Source organism: Hibiscus syriacus, unplaced genomic scaffold (genome assembly GCF_006381635.1).
Source record: "Hibiscus syriacus cultivar Baekdansim isolate YM2019G1 unplaced genomic scaffold, ASM638163v2 tig00116962_pilon, whole genome shotgun sequence".
Lineage (NCBI taxonomy): Eukaryota > Viridiplantae > Streptophyta > Magnoliopsida > Malvales > Malvaceae > Hibiscus > Hibiscus syriacus.
The window spans coordinates 2,572,073-2,594,344 of record NW_024063488.1 but is presented as its reverse complement, the minus strand read 5'-3'; the positions used below and the strand labels follow the sequence as shown (position 1 = coordinate 2,594,344).

Below are 22,272 nucleotides of genomic sequence, written 5' to 3'. Positions count from 1 at the left end.
TCAACAAGTTTCGTCATTGGAATCGCTTCGAGAGAGAGTCACGCTCCCTCTTCAAAAAGGTTGGATCACATCAAAAGAGGGCTTCTCAAGCCATGTAGAGGAATACTACTCTTCGGGCCTACTAGTAGAGGGAAAATAATACTGGCAAAGACCATTGCAGATGCAGCAGGAGCAAGTTTTATTTATGTCTCAATGTCCACCATCATGTCAAAATGGTTCGGTGAAGATGAAAAGAACGTGAGAACCTTATTTACAGTAGCAGCAAGACCATTATTTTCGTGGACGAGATTGATAGCATGCTGGGCATGAAGCTATGCGGAAAGTTATGACACATTGGGATGGTCTGTTGAGTGTTGACCAAAGCTGGTCAACGGGTTCTTGTCTTTGCTGCAACCAACATGCCATTTGACATTGACGAAATAATAATTAGACATTTTTAATTTCAATTCATGGACCTGCTTGCAAGTATCTCACGGACATGCATAAATATGGTTTTTAAGCTTACAACTTAGAGCCAAGGTAATTCTCTCTCTACCTTATTTGCAATTACACCCTCTTCACCTTTATTTTTGCCATTAATTACTATAGCTTATATATAAGATTTTGCTAACTCATTACCAAATAAGGTGTTTGGTTAAGTGGTTGACAAACTCACAAACTAATCCATTGACCCAGGTTTGATTATTTTCACCACAAATCAAGTGACACTTTCATCAACTCCGTTAAATGTTAACAGTTGGTGATCTGATTGACAAAATTGAAATATCATTAGTTAAAAAAGAATCCACCCATAATTAAGTGATTCCGTGCGTAGTTTACTCTATTAATAAAGATATGGAATAAACTCTAAACATTTGGAAAAGGAAAAGACATAAAACTGAATTCTTTTTATGGAGTGAAAACTTTATGCGCAAGCTCAAAAAATACTGAAAGTAGGGTTAACAATCCTTGATGAAAACTTATATAACTTTCAGATGTTATATCCAGTTATGAATCCAAATTGAACTCTACATTTCAACGTGATCCCAGTCGATAGATCTATCTTCGAAACCATAATCTGATTGATGGTGCCTGGTCCTTGCCAATCTGCTCATTATAGCAAGACCTGGAAGAAGAAAAGCAGAAATTTGTAAGATGGTTCAAGGAACAAACCAAAAGAACTTATGATACAGGGTTATTGTAATGCAATAGGTGGAATATTTGTTTTGTACCTTCTACCATTTTGTAAAGTGCTGACCACCACCCGTCTTTAGACATTTGACGTTGATCCAGTGACTCTTCTATTGTTTTATCGTGCTTCCCTTCCAGAACTCCCTGCAGAGTTATGACAGCATCCCTTGTTTTCTTGAGGATACTATTTTCATCTTCGATTTCCAGGCGAGTAAGGTCGTTGTGGGATGAAGTGAGGCTAACAGCAAGTGCAAACTGGGCAGCAGCAGCCCAACGAGAAGATGCCAGCCATTTTCTCTGTCTATCCAACTTCTTATTCTCTTCTCTGCCCAACCTGTCCTCTCCTTCCCCTCCGAGTGCTAGACTTCGCAAGTATTGAGCATTAGCAGCCCCAGTACTTTGAACCATCTTGGAGAAAGCACTGCCTTCATTTGACAATAGTTCCTCCGGTGTATCATATTCCAGCAACTGGCATCAAAATAAGAGCATCGATACATCAACCAAATGCAAAGCGGGAGAATGAGGGTATACTAATGAATAAATTACACTTTTTATAGCTATGAAAGCTTGCAATGAGAGTAAATCAAGCTCAAGAATTCTACACATACCCTGCCAGAATCAAGCAGAAGAATACGATCACAGTCGATTATTGTATTGAGTCTGTGAGCAATGATAAGCATGGTACATGATTTGAATTCTTCCCGAATAGTTTTCTGAATAAGGGCATCAGTTCTGACATCGACAGCTGCAGTTGCTTCATCAAGAACAAGTATCTTTGATCTCCTCAATAATGCACGTGCAAGACTTAGCAATTGCCTCTGCCCGACACTAAAGTTTTCCCCAGCCTCTGAAACCTGGACAAAGCACAGGATAAGAGTTCAATAATTGTCATTGAAGAACCATACTAATTTCAGCATCCTAGGACGCTTCAAAAGATGACCAACTGATCATTTCTCTTTTCCAATCATTGGATGAAATTGTTTACGAAATTGGCAATACAATCTCCATCGGGGGAGGGGGAAATCATAAATACCTCAGCATATAGACCAAGGGAATTCCTCCGAATGACATCTTTCAGGTGTGCTCTCTCTAGAGCCTCCCAAAGGTCAGCATCATTGTGTTCATTGAACGGATCAAGATTAAATCTCACAGTTCCTATCCCAATTAGAAACAAAATGGTCATAAATATTGTATACATTAATTGGAAAAACAATACGAAATATGAAATAAGCAGCAGAAAATCAATGGACCATCAAGTAAGAAGAAATGTACGCGTACAAATGTGATATATGTCAAGATTATCTCAACATTATAAGCTAGTAAATATTAGGGGAAAGAAAATTTATAATAAACTACTATAGATAAAAAGATCCTACGTCAAATCATGGTAGATGCCTGGAAAAAGTCCACTAAGCTAATATGTAAATTATAATCCATTGTTGATGTGGTGTACCTGAGAAAAGAACTGGTGATTGTGGTATAATGCCAAGTACTTTACGTAGATCCATCAGTCCGAACTTTGCAATATCACAACCATCAATCAAGATCCTCCCTCTTTCCAGCTCTACAATTCTAAACAAAGCATTTAGCATGCTTGATTTTCCAGCCCCCGTCCTTCCAACAATGCCTACCTTGTCACTAGGAGAAATTGTAAAAGACAGCCCATGCAGGACAGGAGGAAGATCAGGTCTGTAACGAAGAACAACATCCTCAAACTTGATAGATCCAGATGAAGGCCAAGCAGGAGGGGGGCGGTTACTCTCAATAATAAGTGGGGCTTCTGAAGGCAACTCTATATATGTACCAACACGCTCGACTGCATTTAAACTATTTTCAGCCAAACTGGCAAGCCTGAGTACCGCGGTCAATAAACTTGTAATGTTTAGTGCATAACTCAAAAGTAGACCCATGGTAGATGCATATTCCTGCTGGTTCTCTGCCCTTCCATTTTGCATTACAGCAAAGGTTGCCGTAAACCAAATCATGAGTCCTCCCAGAGTTTCCAAACGGATTGCAAGCCAACGATTTGAACTCATGTTAACAAGAGTGAATCTGATATTATTGTCCATGGATTTTCCATTTATGTCAGCCATGCGATCATAAGCTTTATATGCACGAATAGTTGACAGACCATTCAATGCTTCTCCAAATTGTGCATATACAGGTGATCTAGTTATAGAATCTAAGCGCTTCACTTCACGCGCTGTACTCTGTGGAATTAAAAAAAACGATTACATGAGAAACATACAAACAAGAATATCCAGCTGCAGAGACCTCCATAAGCTAAATTTACTGACTGCTAAAAATCAGAACTGGAAAAAGTTGGCACTTTCTACACGACGAGAATTTGTAGATTTCAGGGTTAGAAAAAGAAGACAATAAATCAGAAAAATAAAAGATGAGGACAAAGTTTGTTTACCTGGTAGTATAAATAAGAAGCATAAAACAAAACCAAAAGTGGCATTATGGACCACAAAGACATAGTGCTCACAATGCCTATCAAGACAAAAGTAGAAAGGAGCTGCGAGACTTGACCCAAAAACATATTGACGAATGGAGCAACATTTCGATCAATGTCACCTAAATCCTTTGCAAATCTGTTAATAATCCGACCAAGAGGGTTGGTGTGGAAGAAGGTCATTGGAGCTCTAAGAATGGAATTAAGCATTGCATCATGCAACCTTCTGGCTGCATAAAGACTCGTTATGATTAACCAATACGAATTAACCAATGTCACGGAGACCTGAAACCAGATGAGGAAGAAAATGAAGATAAAATATGACAAGTAAAACTAGTCACTAAAAAGCATTACTAATTTTTAAGAAAACAGAACTATTATTTATTGGAATGGTAACTCTTCAGGAGTAAAACTAAATAAACAAAATGTCAGAGGTGTGTAAGAATTTATGCATCGAAAATTTAAGTCGATATGAATCAAATAAACCCAAACCTGACCAAACGATAGAACTGAATAGACCAAATTGTAATAACCGGGTCCATGTGTCTTTGTAGTACTTTGATCTGTCCAAGAACTCAGCCATGTGCTGCTTGAAACTCGTAAAACTTCTGTTAAGATGTAACACATAAAGAGCACCATAACCACCCAAAAACCTCCCAATGCATTCTTGTACCTGGACAAAAAGAGAAAGATAATGCAGTAACTGAGATTTTTTTCCTTTTTAAACAAAAGTGAAAAACAAAAAGAATTCAGATTAAATCATAGCAGAGATCACTAATTCCTTTCCTCTCTTCCTAATCACACACAATGGATTGTTTGCCAGTTACCTAAACCACATTTAGTTAACATAAGGAAACCATAATCTACTCAGTGAATCCTCATTAACAAATCTCTCAGTAAAAGACAGGAAAATTTTAAGTGTGCTGCAGTGAGAAAGACCGGATGAAACTTTTAAGTTAGTTTCATTAAGAGGGTCCATATATGATATGAGAGCCATCAATATGAGAATATGTTGTCACCTTCCTTCTAAACATAAAAATGGTGTCAAATTTAGCGATTGAGAAGGCTACGAGAATTCTACATATTGAATAATGACAAAGATGCTGTTCAAAGAACACTAAGTTTTTCTAGTTGGCTTACATCTACCGGTCCTCTTTTTTGATTCAAACATCTATCCGTCAATTTAAGTAGACTTGAGTAGGTAGTTATCACAGAATTCGGTGAATCTAAAGATATGGTAATAGCTGTATATAAATGTAATAATGCAATGTGGGGAAGAGAAGTAAAAATCAAAATATTTAATATTCTACCTCACTAAAACATTCCAGCTAACAACTCCTGTTTCCCGTTCTTCCTGCTTAATGAGAACAGATTTGCCTTCTTTTTTATTTGCTTGGCTTGCACTTTTGGGCATGTCATTTGCTACTCCATTAACAACAGGTTTAGAGTCCTTCAGGTCAACTACATCACTGTTCTCATTTTCCTCTGCATACTCTTCCATTTTTCCTGCATTCTCCATTAGCTTTTGGAACAGCAAACCATTATTACTGAGGTCCTCAAAAGTTCCTTCCTCTTTCACCATTCCTTCATGAACCAGAATAATTCTATCAACCTGTGAAAGGAAGTGAAGCTGGTTCGTGACAAGAACTCTTGTTTTGCCTCTCAATTCTCCCTTTACGCATTTATCAAAAACCTGAAAATTATTGGAAGCAGAAATCATATCATTGCCACATCAAAACACAAAGCATACCAACATTATCAAATATCTGAACATAAGTAAAGGCTGGAACAAGAGGGATAATTTCTAAAGGAATAACTTCTAAAGGAATAACAGATAGGCTATGAAATAAAATTAAAATTAAAAAATAGAGATAAAAATAATGACTGTTAACTCTTCAAAATTAAGTTTTTGAAGATCATATTCATAGATCAGATTTTAAATGAGCATGTGTGTAGAGGGCTGACTTTGCCTAGTTTAATAAGAATAGCATTATTTGTCCTAATAGGTGCGACAATATGTTAAGCACATCTCATCGATATTGGGATAAGGTTTAGTTCTTGATTTTTAGAAGTTTCAAAATGTAAAAAACTTAAAACAGGGACCAAGGCTAGAAAAGCTAAAACATGCAATAACAAGGAACAAAACCACATGGATTCTTTTATGACATTGTGCTCTATCAGGAGCGATAGCTCAAGTAAGATCAATAAAGACAAGTTTTCCTTACACGTTGATAAAACATAGTTCTGTTCAGCAAAATCATAAGGTCAAATTACGGAGTAAATAAATAAAAAAAAACTAACTGCTATACCGAAACAGTTACCTGCCGAGCCACGTGTGCATCCAGAGCACTCAAAGGGTCATCAAAAATGTACACATCGGAATTGGAATATACAGCCCTAGCCATGGAAACCCTTTGCTTTTGCCCACCACTAATATTAACACCTCTTTCACCAATCTCGGTTAGATCACCACCCTAACATAAAATATAGACAAACCATGAGATCAAAAAGTGTTGCATAGATGAGAGACTTCTGCCTCTCCACGACATCATGTTACAGCTTTGTGAAATGCTTACAGGCAGTAACTCAAGGTCATGCTGCAATGAAGTAACATCTATTGCCTTCTCATATCTTGCCGAATCAAAAGAAGATCCAAACAATATGTTATCACGTACCTGCAAGCATAAACTTCAAAGATCAACAACTAATATGAAAGCAATTAAACTTGTTTGAAGGGTATAGACTTTTCAGCTTATTAAGCTACTAAATTGATGATCACAAGACAAGCCATCTTAATCATCTTCGAGAAGATAACATATAATAATATTCCTTATCTCCAAAAGAAAAAAATAACTAGTATAAAAACTGATTGCCAGTAACTAAACAAGTCAGACTACATATCCAAAAGCACAAGCAAACATAAAAACAAGATAAACAAGACAAAACTTACAGTTGCATTGAAAATCCATGAAACTTGAGGAACATAAGCGACTGTTCCTCTGACAACAACACCGGCATCAGACATTGGAGGAAGCTCCCCCAGCATTGCAGATACAACCGAAGTCTTTCCTTCACCAGTACTACCAACTACTGCAACCAGGCTACCAACTGGGATATCTAAATTAATATTAGACAATGTGGGCCTCTCTGCCTGAAATAATAAACAGGAATTTTATATTGTAAAAGACATAAGAGAAAGAAAGATAGTAATTTTTGGTCCCAGCATGACATAAATGTATAAAACTTTTGCCTCTTCAGGATAGTACACACAGAATCAAGGGTTCATTTCATCTAAGAAGAAGAATTCAACAAGTAAAAAGATATTTTTAACAACCATATTAAGAGTCATGAATTTATGTTGCTTGATGTGATTATCCTTATTAAGATTACAGAATAAGAATCAATTGTATAGGTCAACTTTAACATATATGCAATACATATTCATGTAAATTAGAGACTAAAAAGGAAAAAGTAAAAAGTGTCCATTTTAAAAATTAGACCTTTGAATTCCATGAAAAATATCCGTCTTTTATTTGGATTGCTGGTAGTTCAGGATCAAGAGGAGGATTTGGCAAAAGAACCCTCTCTTCAGTCATGAACAGCTCCTCTAGACGTTTTAGTGATACATTTGCATTTACTACCTGTCAAACCACAGCATTAGAAACCAAGAAAAACACACTACAAGTTTTAGTATATTCCACCTTTCTATGTACCATAGGAATATAGCACCCATGTAAAGTAAAAGATCCAAACAGAAAATAAGCCCTTCACAAAGGGCAGAGAAACACAATCATATGACCTATCTACTACCAAAAATGGCAGTTAAAATGCCACTGTATAAAATGGTCTAGCCCGAATACCTGAAAGAGGAAAAGATGATCACCTGAGTAATTATGTTGGGAAGCATGAATAAGGGGAATCGAAGCACAGAAAAGAGAGAGAGAGATGTAAATGCCCTAGCAGGTGTCAAGTCGCCTCCAAGCAAAGTAAACATGCCAAATGAAATCACAGTCACCACAACTGGAATACTATTCAGTATAAAGCCATTAAGCTGCAAACAAGAGACAGAATAAGACGAATAAAAATGCCGTTGAAATCATCCAACCAAAAACACCTATACGGCTATATCCATATCAATGAAGAAGCAATCTTGTTTATGGCAATCTTGTTAAATGAAAAAGCAAAAAGCAATTTGTGGCTTCAAGTAGTGCAGAAGCAAAATTTTGAGCACTTGCTTTAGGAATCTATGAAGGTATGTGGATTGAAAGATTATTAAGAGAGTTGAAACTTAATTTGAAGGACCAAATCAAAATGAGAGTGCCAGCCAATCTACCATAAGTATTGCCAATAATCCAACACATCATGACATAACCAAGCATGTGGAGACTAACATACATTTCATTTCAAAGAACCTAGTAGTTTAAGGATTCTAGATTTTAGGATCAGATTTATTTTAATTAGGACTCTCTTTCTTAGGAGATAAGAGTCCTTACAGATACGAGTCCTAGGAAATAAAAAACCTAGTTGTTTCAGGATTCTAGTTTATGTAACATGCAACCTATTTAAAGGTTGTGTTTTGCCGAATAAAGAAGCAAATGAAATTTTCATTTTAACTAAAATTCTACACATGATGCTACTTTTAAGATGGGTGCTTGGTGTTGCACGCAACAGAGATACAGATTATGGCAACTGAATTAGCAACAGCTCGTAAACAACTGTTATTATTTACATGATGTTGCTTGTAAGATGAGTGATTGGTGTTGCACGCAACAGAGATACAGACTATGGTAGCTGAATAAGCAATTTAACATATTTTTCTTTCAAATTTTACAAAAAGCAATTAGAGCTGGTATTTTTATCATAGTAAATTAAGACTTGCATAAACAGAACAAATAAGCATAGATCAGGGGACTACCGCTCCAAGCAGGGATGCTTTGCGGAACCATGACAACTCATCATCCCGGACACTTTGGACTTTAGACTGGAAACTGTTCTCCCAAGCATAACATCTGAGACATTACAGCATAAATTCAAAACCGTAACTAGAAATACTCAAAAGCTCTAGAAAGACGATGAAAAATAAAACAGTTTTCTAGAAACAAATCATACTTTACAGTGTCCATTGCAGCCAATATTTCATTCATGAGGCCTATTCTCTTATCTGTACGTTGCAAACCTTCCTTTGACAACTTTTGCATTCTGCTTATAACTACTGTCTGTTTGCAAAATGTCAAATAGTGTAAGACAATAAAGAAAACAAAGCCAATAAAATGAAATGTGTGCCCTATAAGTTTAACATCACATAATCCTCTTTATTCAAGGAATTAAAAGTGTAATATCAGCTATTCATCTTAAAGAAAGAATATTGGAAAAACCAGAGCAAAATCACATACTTGCACGGGAAACAGAAGGACTAGCATTAATGCTCCAAGCAGTGAAGCAACACCTAACTGCTGATAAAGAAGGACCATTGCAAAAATAATACGAAATGGAGCTGACCACAAAGTGTGGAGTGATTGACATATTTGCTGCAAAAAGAAAGATATATATTTCGTTAGAAAGAGCTGAGATTTTTTAAACTAAACCGATTTGTTTTAAGAAGCAGAGTTTGGTCGTTTCTCCTCCATAAATAACAACATGCTCAAGGAAACTCATTGTGAACTTCAAGATCCAAAGTTGTGATATAAACTTAAAACAAGGAAAACTGGTTATACTACATGCTTAGAAGATTAAACACTTGAACATTTACTACCATCTTCAAGGACATTATTCAGGTTAAGAGCAGAGACAAACCCCCGGCCCCCACCCCACCGCATAAAAATAATAAATTAAATAAAAGAGGATACGACAGTTCTTACACCATAAAAGAAACAGTGGACTCTATAGAATCCCATTCCACATCATACAAACCCAAATTAGTTTCAGCAATACCAGCCATAAAAAATGTTATACACAAATTAAGATAAAGTAATAAATGATCATGCCTGAAGTGCTTCAGCATCTGTTGTCATCAAGTTGGTTATTTTCCCAGAAGCAAACTTCTTACGCCCCTCATGAGTAAGCCTAAGAGATTTACGGAACACGGCAGCAATCTTCAGAAGAAGAAAAAAGAGTACAGTCAGGAAATGGTGAAGCAAAGAAACAATTATGCAAGTAGGAAAAAAAATCCATACAAGCCTCTTATACATTACAAAAAAAATGATATTTCAATAAAAAGCTAGAGATAGAAGTGCTCAGAGCTTACAATTACACCAAGTGATATGCAGTTCAAGCCTTGGCAATATTTACACTTGTAACAAATGATTTAAGTCGAATGATCTATAACTAGTGATGTCAACTAATCAATAACTTAAAATGCATTCAGACAAAGTACTGAGAATGTGAAACCATTATTCTTCCAGAGAAACAGTTCTTCCAGAAAAGACAAACTTCAAATGTAGGAAGCTAACACCAAGCCAAAATAAACTAGATAATTAAAAATTAAAAGTTCTGAGTATGTAACATCATTGTTAACGAGATAAAAGGCACTTTATGTAACATCATTGTTCATGAGATAAAAGGCACTTTATGTAACATCATTGTTCATGAGATAAAAGGCACTTTCAGGATCTCAGCCAGCCCTTCAACAGATGAAGAAAATAAAAGAACAGAAATAAATAAGCTTGTCAATACTCCAGAAAAGCAGCAAAACTGAATGAAATAATTGTTTCCAGATTAAAAAAAAGGTTTACCAAAGTAGATCTCAGCCGAAATCCAACACGCATGACATTCTGAAAATATTGAGCTTCACATAACACCCCAAGGGCCTGGATCAAGTTTTCAAAAATCAAATAATATGCACATTTTCATTAAGAAAGAAACTAAAACTTCCAATCAAAGGATTATATTTATACCACTCCAACAAAAATTGAGAAAGCATAGATGTAGCCGATCCAAGCTGGATCACCTTGTTGCATGGACTGCAGGAAGTTCATTTAAGAAATAAGTGACAAAAATTGGAGATAAAACACAATAACAAAACTAGATAACTTCCACGATACAGGACAATTGTGCAAAGTTCTTATAACTAAACTTGATATGCAGGAGTCAACTGCAGATATGTGCTTTACGTGTTACTTCACCAATAACAACAAAACCAAAGATATTTTAGTGAAAGGTTTCATTTTGCCTTTATGCCTGAACATGTCTCCATCATAAGTTAGTTAAATTTTTAATGTACTTAGAATGAGTCAAGAAAGAATACTACAATTGAAAATATAATATAAATATAAAAATACTGCCCAACTTTAGAACAATTCAGAAACATGCTAAAAGGCATAAGAGAATATTACAAACATGAAGTGTAAATATAAAATAGAGATGCGCAAAATGATCAAAATACACCCATACACCGATTTTTCTTTTAAACATTTGGCAATAGAGGTCAAGGAGAGTTTTCACTATTAAATGAATGAGAACTTGAGCAATTCCATGCACTAAAAAGAACTTGATCGCAGACAAATATAGAATAATAGAAACAAGGAGCAAACCTCTAACAGGCGGTTCAATATGAGCGGCCCAACAAATTGTGAAAGATCGTTAAAAATCTGCATATTTAAAGAACAGTCAGCAAGTTTAAGGGACAAATATTAGGGGTAAATCAATTGCACAAAACAGAGAACAGCAATTTATCAATTGAGAAACCTTTCATACATAAGAAAATGAAGATGTTTAAAAAAAGTGACCTGTCTAAACTCTCAAATACTGAAGGAAAAAAACACTTCCCAAAGCCGCCAAAAGTTCAATAATTAACAGACATTATTTTCCTATGCAATTTCTCTGAGCGAGAATCCTCCTGATAGGTAGGACTTCGGTTTACACAGCCTGCAGGCCACTACTTCAAATTACAGTGGAGTAGATGACTATTGGGCCAGCCTCATGGTAGAAATGTGGAAAATGTGAAATGAGGAAATCTGATCAGACTCTTTCCGATTATTCTAAGATAAAACATTTTAGATTACATTCTAAGTAAGGATGCTATGAACCAAAATGATATGGCCTTCAAAATATACAAGCCTCTTTGATGTTCATGTACATGCAGAAAGCTTGAAGAACCAAAGCCAACTCTTTGCATATGCAATATATGCACTGGACCATTAAAAATTCTCCAAAAAAATTATAACTTAATAGTAAAAGTTCCATAAATAAAAGGCATCAGAAATTTCCAGGAACATAGGTTATTACCTTCCAGAAGCCTCCCCACCAAAACCTAAAGACCAAGAAGGGGATGAATTAGATAAAGATGAGGATAGTGATTAACTTTTCACGAGCTATATCTAGCATTAACTGTTTCACTAGAAGAATACCGTTCTCACCCAAATACATGCTAAAGAGCTAGAGCTCAAGTTTGTCCCAACCTTTTAGATTTGATTGTCTCCTTAGACAATACAAGTCAACTTCCACTAGAAACAATAGTATCATCATTTTCATTGTCATTTATCTGATTACTTGTTTTACTTATCCCTTCAAATTATTAATACAATAATATGAAAAAGAAAGGCGAAAACTATCTTTAGTCATACAACCAAACATGAAAAGTGACATAACTAAGGCTATATTTCACTACCTTCCTCCAAGACTGCTATTCAATGCTCTTAAGAGCCATGGTTTGGGCCTTCGTGATTCCTCAGCCCAACATTTCTGAAACCTACAAAGTCGGACACATATATCATACATCATCGCGATGCATAAAATTCCAAGAACCAAAATATAATTAAAATACCAGCACATACTTGTTGTTAAGCGTTTCAGTCCGATCCCAAGTATCTAACTTCCAGACATCCTTCTCTGTGATAGGCCTTTTATAGCCTTGCTCCATTAGGGGACTCATCCATGAAAAAAATATTTCTAGCAAAACGGAAATGAATACAAGAGAATCAAAAGCGAATCACATACATATTTATTCTGACCCACAAGAAATATCTATGCTTACCAATTTGCATCATGACAAGATTAGGCTAAGAAGAAACAGAACAGAACAAATTGCTAAATTTTCATCCTTATATCCATTGGGGTAAATTCATTGTTAGAAAGCAACAAGCATATAAAATTCCCATTGCAATAAAATATGTAATATTATTGTAAATTAAAGGCTAAAATTACTCATGATGACTGTGCAATACCAGCTGAAATGTCACGTATAGACCAACCATGGCAACATATTAGGCATCAATAGGCATCAAAGATATAAGGATTTACAATATTTTTTATTTTTGAGAATAAGGATCTACATCTTAATCAACATATAATGTTAATTCATGACCCTACCAGGCATCAAAGATAAATACAGAAAGATATACATACTGGAAAATATATTAACATGCCTCTCAGGACATATTTCCTCTCCTCCGGGAAGTTCTTCATATCCATCATCATCCACAAGTTCGGTCCGCATTGGGGTATAACCAGGGTATGGATCCAAATCAGGAATATACACCAGCAACAGTATCCCAAACAAAACCTAAACAAGAAAAGAAACCTATCTTTTAGCGTGTAATCAGAAAGGGAAAGATAAGTGTAAAATTTATGCAATGTAATAATTACAACACTGGCCATGTCATTATTGTACTCAGGCTTTTGAGGCAAACTCATTATTGTCCCTAACAATAGCCTTTTGAGAATAGGAAAATAAAAAGGCAAGATAACACACCTGAGATAGGACCTCACTTGAGTATAGATACAGGATGGAGCTGCACAAGTATAACAGAAATATGAGTCTTCACAAACTGAGATTGTTCATCAAATATGAAATTTTAACATATTAATGGGGTTAAAGAGAGAGAATAGTTCCATGTTCAAAACAAAGGCAACTTAAGCTACCAAGAGAAACATACCTGTTGTAAAACTCCCTTACAGAAAGAATGAGATTGAGCGTCACCGCATCCCCTATCAAAGTATAAATGACGCCAAATCTGACAAACCATCGAAATTCACAAATATAGACTTTAGTTTCCACAACAATCATGACAAAAATAGAACACCATGTGAGAGCTTCCACGATCAAAGAAGCAATCTGCACAAAAAATCAAAACAAAAGGCTTCAGATATGATTTACATTAGCCAACAGGACTAAATTAAATATCATAACATAGAGATTGACTGATCCTTCTTAAACTAATCGTGATTTCTGGCTCATAAAATTGCAAACTAACTTAAGAAAAATAAAGAACGGCACTAGGATCTGGAAAGATTCATGTAATAAATAATTGATGGAAAATGTTGACCATGGCACATGCTTCTTCCAGCATGTATGTACATAACATATAACATAGCAATTCCAGTTGCCACAAAGCCATAAAGTAGCACTCAAATATAGGAAACATCATAATCCACAAGTCTTCAACTACTGAAAGTATCTCCAACCAGGAAAAACTGATACTGAGATAGAGCAGCCAGCTTGGAAGAAACTATACAATAAAATATAAAGTACAAGAAACTGCCATCAATGTGTTTAATGTTGGTTCCAGTAAGGCTGTAAAGAATACATTGCATCATATTTGCAACCCTACTTTCTGGAGTTTCCTCCCTTAATGGACAAAAGATTGCAGGCTAATGAAATGCAACTCAATGGCTTTCATTTCACTCCATCCTCAAATAGGAACAAAAGCATTTACACAAATATATAACCCAATTTTGCATAAAAATAGAAGCTAATTCAGATTAAATTCAAACTACTCATCCGAAGGGTAAAGTACAACAAAATATTAACACATCCAAATTAGCAGAAAAACCTACAAAAACAAATAAGGAGATTATTAGGCAACATAGGGTGAAATCCTACCTCAAATGGAGCAAGACCAGGCTGTCCATCCAAATTTAGAACTGAAATCCCCATGATCAACCTGAACAGAGGCTCAGCAGTAGCATAAAGAGCCAGAAGACCGAGCATATAGTTATAATATTTGGACCTCAGACAGAAGCGCTGAGCTTTGAGATCTCTCCTGATGAGCCATACTCGATAAACACAAAGACCCAATAACACCAGATGAGATATGGTGATAACCAGAGAATCAGTGGCACAGGGTGTGTATGCACCAAAGGCATTAGACACAGCCCTTTTCCATACCCCATCAGCCACTGGTCTACAGAACCAAACCAATGGCTCAAAAGCCATTATTTTCTTGTTGCTGCTTTACACAATTCTCTTCACTTAAAAGCACAAAAACATCCACCCACTTATATATTACTCATCGCTTGCCTGCAACCGATTTAAAGGAAACTTAGCGCTAAGTCAATAAGCAAAATCAAAACATAAAGCGCGAAGACCATTGTCCATCCTTTTTATTTGATCTTTGCTAAACTTCATCGGCGTTGACATTCAAACATTTATACGGTGTTTTTTTCCAGCATCCAATAAAAAAAAGCGCCCAGCAACAAGTCGAAATAAATCCACTTCGTTTCTATCGAAGGAAAGGACTTAAAAAGGCATTTCGACATAAAACTCAAGCTGTGAAAAGGGCGACCAAAACACACAAAAATTAACTTGAAATAAAAGAAATAAAATGAACCCAAACCAATTTTTTTTTTTTTTAGAAAATGAAGAGTGTGAGAATTATAGCTGTGATTCAAGGTTTCAGAAAAAGAAAAGAACGCAAGATTGTTGGATCGAAAAGCGAGATTGAGATAGAGATAGATAGAGAGACTAATAAAGGCAATAATAATTCAATATTGTCCGGTAGTATTTTTCTAAAGCTAACAAAAAAAATGTTTTCCAACCAAAAAGATCTTACAAGTTTTACGGACAGATTCCGGAGCACTTACCCCCTTTTGCTATTATCTTTTCTCGCTCACTTTCTCAATGGCAAATGATAGGAGAAGATAAGAGAATTGGATCACTATCTCTTTAAGGAAAGAGAAAAAAAACAACGTCGTCGCAACTAAATAAGTCATTACCCCCTATTGAATTTAAATAAAAAATGATTTTTTTAATGACAATATTGGAAAAAAGAGAAATTCGTTTCTCGCGTCAGCGCTTACGACGTTTATTTTCTTTTATGGTCAAATAAAAAAACCAAAGTACTTTTTCCCAAATTCATTTTACTAAAAAAATAATATATATATATATATATTATTTATCTTTGATTCCTCGTATTTTTTTAAATCATACATTTTAGATTCATTTACAGGTTTTAGATCTCATTTTGCAATGATCCGAATTTTAGTTTGTTTATGATAGTAAATCACAATTATAGTTATCCATTAATGGTTTATGGTGTTTTTATGAACTTACAACTTAATTAATGGGGGTAAAGTACACAAATGGTCTCTAAATACGTACTACTTTGTTGAATCATTCGATTTTTAAAAGTTATAAAATGGTCCCCAACTATATAAAGTTACTTTGTTGAGACCCTCGACTATTAAAAGTTATATAATGGTCATCTGACTATTCATTATGTTCCAAACTCGTCATTTTTCGTTTAAAAATTGACAGTAGTCTGAGTTGGACGTTAACCTGCTGACTAAGATATAATAAAATCTGATCTTATAATCTCAAAATGACTATCATATCTCAGTCAACATGTTAACGTCTAGTTAAGATGATAGTTAATTTTCTTAACAGAAAAAACCGAGTTTGAAACATAATGAATGACTCAATTGAACAACTCCCTATAGTCAATGGACTATTTTGTAAATTTTAATAGTCGGTGAATCATTGGTGCATTTTACCCTAATTAATAATGTGAACATACTTATTTATTATATGGGATTATCTTTAGGTGCTTAGGGTATCAATTTAAAGCATTCATGAACTCAGTTTTGATATATTTTTCCTATGAGTTTTGAAAATAGAGACCAGAGTTCCAACAATATATTTCACTAGGCTCATTATGAAGTATGTAATATTTCTATAAAAAAACAATATGTAGTATTATTTTATGTTATCATATTGTTTTTCTGATAATAACTCGTGAGAGTCTAACAAGTTATGATATTAAATGTATATTCATACCTATTTTAAATGTGTGGATTCATTTCATAGTATGATTTGTTAATATAAAATAATATTATTTAAAAGTATAAAATATGAAAATGTAATTAATTAATTTTTAAATAACATTATATTTATTCTGATTTTATTTTATAAAATAAAAGTTAAACTAAAAGAAATATAAAAAATTATAAATTTTATTTTAATATTATATTTATTCTGATAAAAAAATATTTTTAAATAACATTATATTATTGAACTTATAATTGATTAGTACGTAATGTATTATGCATAAGTTTAAAATTAATGAACAGTAAAATTTGTTGCACTCACAATATAAATAAATAAAATATTTTATATAAAAAGATTATTCAGTGAAGCATCATAAATTGAGTGATAAAAATTTTGTACATAAATTTATTAATATTGTGTTTGATCGTTTAGTGGTGTTTTTTAATTATTTTATTTAAAGATGAAATAAAATTATAAATAAAAAATAATATTTTTATTTTTTAAATTATAATTTTAATATTGTCATACCCTCCCAGCGAAAATATTGACAGTCAATTAGTTATCTTAAAATGATTTATTATAAAAAATTTAAAAGTTTAAGTTTAAATTATGGAGTAAAAAAATAACTAAAAACACCAATCAGGGTTAGTTTAAGTGGTAAGCAGTTTGATGTCGATTAAGCAAGATCTCGAGTTTGAGTTATTGTGTATGTATAAAATTACTATTGAGGGACTCACTCACCAAAGCCATATATAACATGAATCGGTTCGAATTAATCAAGGAAAAAACCTTATAATCTGAAGGGGAATAAAAAAATATAACGAGAATCGAAAAGGAAAGGGAATTTTTTTTACTATTATGCTTATCAAGGATCCTGAAAGTTTATTTGTCAAGGTCATTTGGGCTGAGTATTCCCCTCGAGAAATATTCTCCATGCTAAGATGGAGGAGAACAACTCTTACGGTCCATTGATCATCCTACTCTTTGTAGGGACCTTATGCAGCCTGGATGAGCACTTTGGGACGAGGAGAAGGTTCGACGAGTTCTTGCACAGGAGGATGTAGATCGTTTGCTATGTGTGGTTATTGCTTCTTGTATGAGGGACATAATTATATGGGGTTTTCATGATTCCGAGATATATACTGTCCGGTCGAGCTGCCAGTGGCTTTAACGAACTTCCATGATCAAGGTCCTTTCTCGAAGGCTTGGAAAATGACCTCTAAGCTGAAAGTTATGCCCAAGATCCAGAACTTTGCTTGGAGAGATGCTCACAATGCCTTATCGGTGGGGTGTTCCCGGGCGAAGGAGGTTCTCTTACTGGCTGACTTCCCCACTCGTCCAGTAATGCCTACCGCGACCAATCCATTGGCTTGGATGGAGAATGCTATAATTGTTCTTGGATTGAATTTGTTGGTTTCTTAACATTATAATGGAATTTTGGAATGATTGTAATTCTCTTGTTCATGATAACAGGTTCCAACCCCCGTGGCTGCTGTGCCCTTAACTGTATTATTTCTTTGACTCGATTTGTCCCGAGATAATCTCTTTGATTGTATTGTACGCTGTAAGTTTTAATCTATATTTTTTATTAATTTGGGGTAAGTGCAATATAATATTTGTTCAAATAACACTCTCAATCATTTGACATTGATCACTTGTAACCCAGATATTACCAGTGCTCGAACTTGAGACCTCAAGGAATATCAATAATTCCTTTATCACATAGGTCACAAGAGTTCGTGCTAAAAAATATTACATTATATTATAATTACTTTGACTATTAAAAATATTATTTAAAGAAAAGATTCCATTTGTTTTTTATTATTAAGATAAAGTTAATTATAAAATAGTACATATTTTAAGTATTCTCGACAATTTAACAATAAACGTTCAATTAATCTTGTAGTCGCTAGGGTTCGGATCTATAACTTTTAACCACTAAAATAAGTTAGTTAGTGCAAGATTCGATTTGTTTTAAAGATTTAATTCAGTTGACCTCTGTACATATCACTCAGCGGAGGAGGATTAATTCACTGCCATTTTATAATTATTTCACTGGAATACATTGAATTTAACAATGGATTCAACCGTGGAATAATTCAAATATGGTGAGCTTTGAAAACAAAACCTTAAATTTGTTTAATATTTTCCTTAGCACTAAAGTCGAATTTCATTTACTAATTTAAAAATTGAGATTATTAATTTATTATATGATATACTAAGTTAAGAATAGGGTTGAATGTATGATGATGTCAGCTTCGTATCTTAAATCAATAGACTCATTATTCCAGATTTATAGTCGGTTCTTTTTTTTCTCTTTTTCTTGGGCAAAGTATAAAGATGGCTCTCCGACTATATGGTGATATTTTATTGAGTTCTTTAATTATTAAAAGTTATAAAATGATCTCTAGATTATAGAACATTGTTTTGTTGAATCCCCGATTATTAAAAATTACAAAATAGTACGCGACTATTTATATGTTCCAAACTCACTATTTTCTATTAAAAATTGACGACCATTTAAGTTGGACATTAACTTGTTGACAAATATGATAAAATTTGATCCCAAAATCATTTGAGTAAACGGAGGACTCAACAAAAGAGTTTCATATACTCAGAGGATCATTATGTACTTTTTAGTAGTTGAGGGACTATTTTTTAATTTTTAAATGTAGAAGGATTCAGAAAAATAATACCCTATTATCAGAGACTATTTGTGTACTTTATCCCTTTTATAAATAATGAATTCCTATTTATTATTTAAAGGGTGAGGACAAAGTTGATGGGAAATCTAACGAGGGACAACCTAATTTAAGGTAAAAAAAATGATGATTTTGGAGGTAATTTAAAATGTGATAAAAATCATAATATTTTAGGTTGGATGCATCGTAAAATGTACATTCTCTTTAATATTTTCGATTGAACATAGAATGTTACACTCTTTATAATATTTTTGATTGACAATCGAAAATATAACTTTCTTCGTAACATTTTAGATTCAACTAAAAGTATTAGTAAAAATATAACATTTTAAGATATACTCAACCTAAAATATCTAATGTTAATTTCTTTTTATTTTTTATGGCCAGAAGGTGTTACATATCAATTCGACTTCCTTTTGTAGATTTTGTTATTTTGTATGATAAATCTGATCTTTTTTCTTGTTTAAATGTTATTGTTTTTTTAGTATAATATTTCTATAACATTTTCAATTAATTGAATTTATATATTCATATTCTTATTAATTGGGTGGTGTTAATATTTTCATTATATGAAAAAGAAATTAACCCACCGAATTGCATATTACTTTTCACCTTATGATTTTGTTTTGTGATATAAAACCTTTTCTTCCTTGATGGAAGCGGTTAATTTTATTAAAAATAAAAAATATCAAAAATTAGAATGAGAATTTATAATCTTAATTGTAAATTAAGTATATAATTAGAACGATTTCCTACAATAATGAAAATAAAAACTAGTCACTTAAAATCACACAATGATCATACAATGAAAGATTAAACCTAAGAAACTCGAATAAAGATAGATACAAACAGATCTGATCAAATTATTAAACGAACCACAAAAAGAGATCAAACTACCAAAAGTCAAAAGAAAACGTGTCATACAGACAGACTTATTGAAAATCAAAAAACAAAAAAAAAATAAAGATACGATATAAGAAAATAAAATGATAATAAAAATATCAATGTTCGACAACCAATATTAAAATTGGAGCCGCCACCAATCAATAAAAATGAAAAGAAAAAGGAACGAACGACACACCGACGAGAGAAAACTAGATTTTCCAAATAGAAAACTCTATTAAGAAATTTTTTTCTCATACAAGTACACTAAGATTAGTATATATATACTTCATTAAAAGTATACTTTTGTGATATAAAACCATAATTCATATAATTATATTATATTTAATTCATGGAACATAAAAATTATAATTTGTAGAAAAAAAATTATGCACGTAACTTTGCTTATAATGAATGGATTGATGCAATTTCAGGATATATGGAGTAAATGAGTGGAGGACCTTTTTCATTTGCAGGTATCAAAATTCAAAGCAGTGGAGAAAACAAGACATATGACATCACACAACCCAGCAGTCAACACTCACCATTCTCATTCAATTCAACAATCAATTATCAAATCTCAGTTTTCAGCATAATATTAGTTTAGGTAAACTACACTTTCAGTATCTCAACTATCATTTTTATTCCATTTTGGTTATTAAACTATTTTTGTTTCAAAATCATAACTAACATTATATTTTGATTTCATTTTGATCACCAGCTGTTAAAAATTAATTGTGATGCTGACATGTCACCATAAGATAATATCAAGTCGTCATTGAAAATTTTATAAAAATGTCATGTCAATAGTATGATTTTGAAATCAAAACGTAACATTAAGTATGATTTTGAAAAAAATAATAATTAGGTGACCGAAATAGAACAAAAGTTATAATTGGAGACTAACCATATAGTTTACCCTATTAGTTTTGTAGTATATAATCTAAATGCTATGAGATTTAATGTAACGGGAGAAATTGGGCTTAATCCTTTGTTATTTAGAGTTTTAGAATTAATCTCAACTCAATTTTAAGATAACCTAAAAATAAAGAAAAACTTTATTTAATTCTTTAAATAGATTAATATTTCAACACTCCCAAGTAAAAAAAACAAGCTCATAACCTATTTTTAATCACAAAAGATAACCAATGTAAGTTTAAAATCAAAGAAATATGAAATCCACCATGAATGAGTTAAAACTTGAAGAAAATAAATTGGGTTTTTTTTCGTTTTACACATTAAAATTGAATTATAAAACATCAAAACGAATGAAAATCAACTAAGAATGTGATCTTTTCCTAAGGACAGCTACATTGGTTTCTATCTTATGGCATTGGTATAACACATTCTTTTTCCTCCAGTTAAATTTAGGGATGTTTTTTAATAAGGCATATACCGATTATCTTATTTTGTATGTTCCAATTTAAAATCATACAAAACTCCCCTTTCAAAAAAAAACTGTCACCTTAATTTGGAATTTGATTGGTAAAATGTGATGAATCCTAAGATTGCACAAATCTACCTTATGTGATAAATGTTAAAATTGAAGTCCTTTTCGTGCGAATTTAGAGAATATTTTGAAGAGATAATTTCCATTTTTTAATCTTTGATCACGATTTGATGAAAAACCTTAAGAATGTCGTATGAATCATAAAGTTTGTTTATTTCATGTAATCCATTTTGTGAAAAATATTTTTTTTTTGTTATCTTTCGGTGTTTGATTGGCGTAATATAGGTTGGTTAGTGTAATATATTTTTGGCTTAACGGTTATTTTTGTTCTTATAGTAGACTCAATTTATTATTTTTGCTCATATGATATTTTTGCATCAATTTAGCCATGTAAATTGTTTTGGGGCATCATCTTAGCCCTTGAAGTCCGTTTTGACTAATATAATTACTAATCTTCTCTATCCGTGGATGCCAATAATTTTCACATCAGCCGTCATTACTGACGTGACTTGATGATGACGTGGCTTGATGATGACGTGGCTTGGTGATGACGTGACATTTATTAAAAAAATAAATAATAAAATATTTACTAAACACAACTATTAGAAAAAAATCCAAAAATGTTAAC

At 33.1% G+C, this 22,272-nt stretch overlaps 1 protein-coding gene across 1 annotated transcript; it reads right to left on the bottom strand.

The window, feature by feature from the left end:
• Nucleotides 1-870: 870 nt before the first annotated feature.
• Nucleotides 871-15,337, bottom strand: LOC120190664 (ABC transporter C family member 2-like). Its single transcript, XM_039193719.1, has 28 exons — nt 15,222-15,337; nt 14,448-14,867; nt 13,501-13,679; nt 13,317-13,356; nt 12,971-13,127; nt 12,400-12,514; nt 12,234-12,314; nt 11,852-11,876; nt 11,158-11,214; nt 10,522-10,587; nt 10,360-10,434; nt 9,613-9,720; nt 9,022-9,156; nt 8,738-8,844; nt 8,544-8,637; nt 7,512-7,679; nt 7,129-7,269; nt 6,579-6,779; nt 6,205-6,303; nt 5,950-6,102; nt 4,939-5,321; nt 4,121-4,301; nt 3,590-3,913; nt 2,624-3,380; nt 2,204-2,325; nt 1,779-2,024; nt 1,212-1,638; nt 871-1,105 (listed from the first exon to the last, which is right to left on the bottom strand). The coding sequence occupies exons 2-28, from the start codon at nt 14,778-14,780 to the stop codon at nt 1,008-1,010; spliced, it is 4,872 nt and encodes a 1,623-aa protein (XP_039049650.1). The 5' UTR covers nt 14,781-14,867; nt 15,222-15,337; the 3' UTR covers nt 871-1,007.
• Nucleotides 15,338-22,272: the final 6,935 nt, after the last annotated feature.

Coding starts and splice junctions, on each gene's coding strand:
- LOC120190664 (XM_039193719.1), bottom strand. CDS start 14,780: ATGGCTTTTGAGCCATTGGTTTGGTTCTGTAGACCAGTGGCTGATGGG. Junction 11,877..12,233: donor AATAGCAGTCTTGGAGGAAG/GTAGTGAAATAT, acceptor CTTGGTCTTTAG/GTTTTGGTGGGGAGGCTTCT. Junction 5,322..5,949: donor ATGCACACGTGGCTCGGCAG/GTAACTGTTTCG, acceptor AATAATTTTCAG/GTTTTTGATAAATGCGTAAA.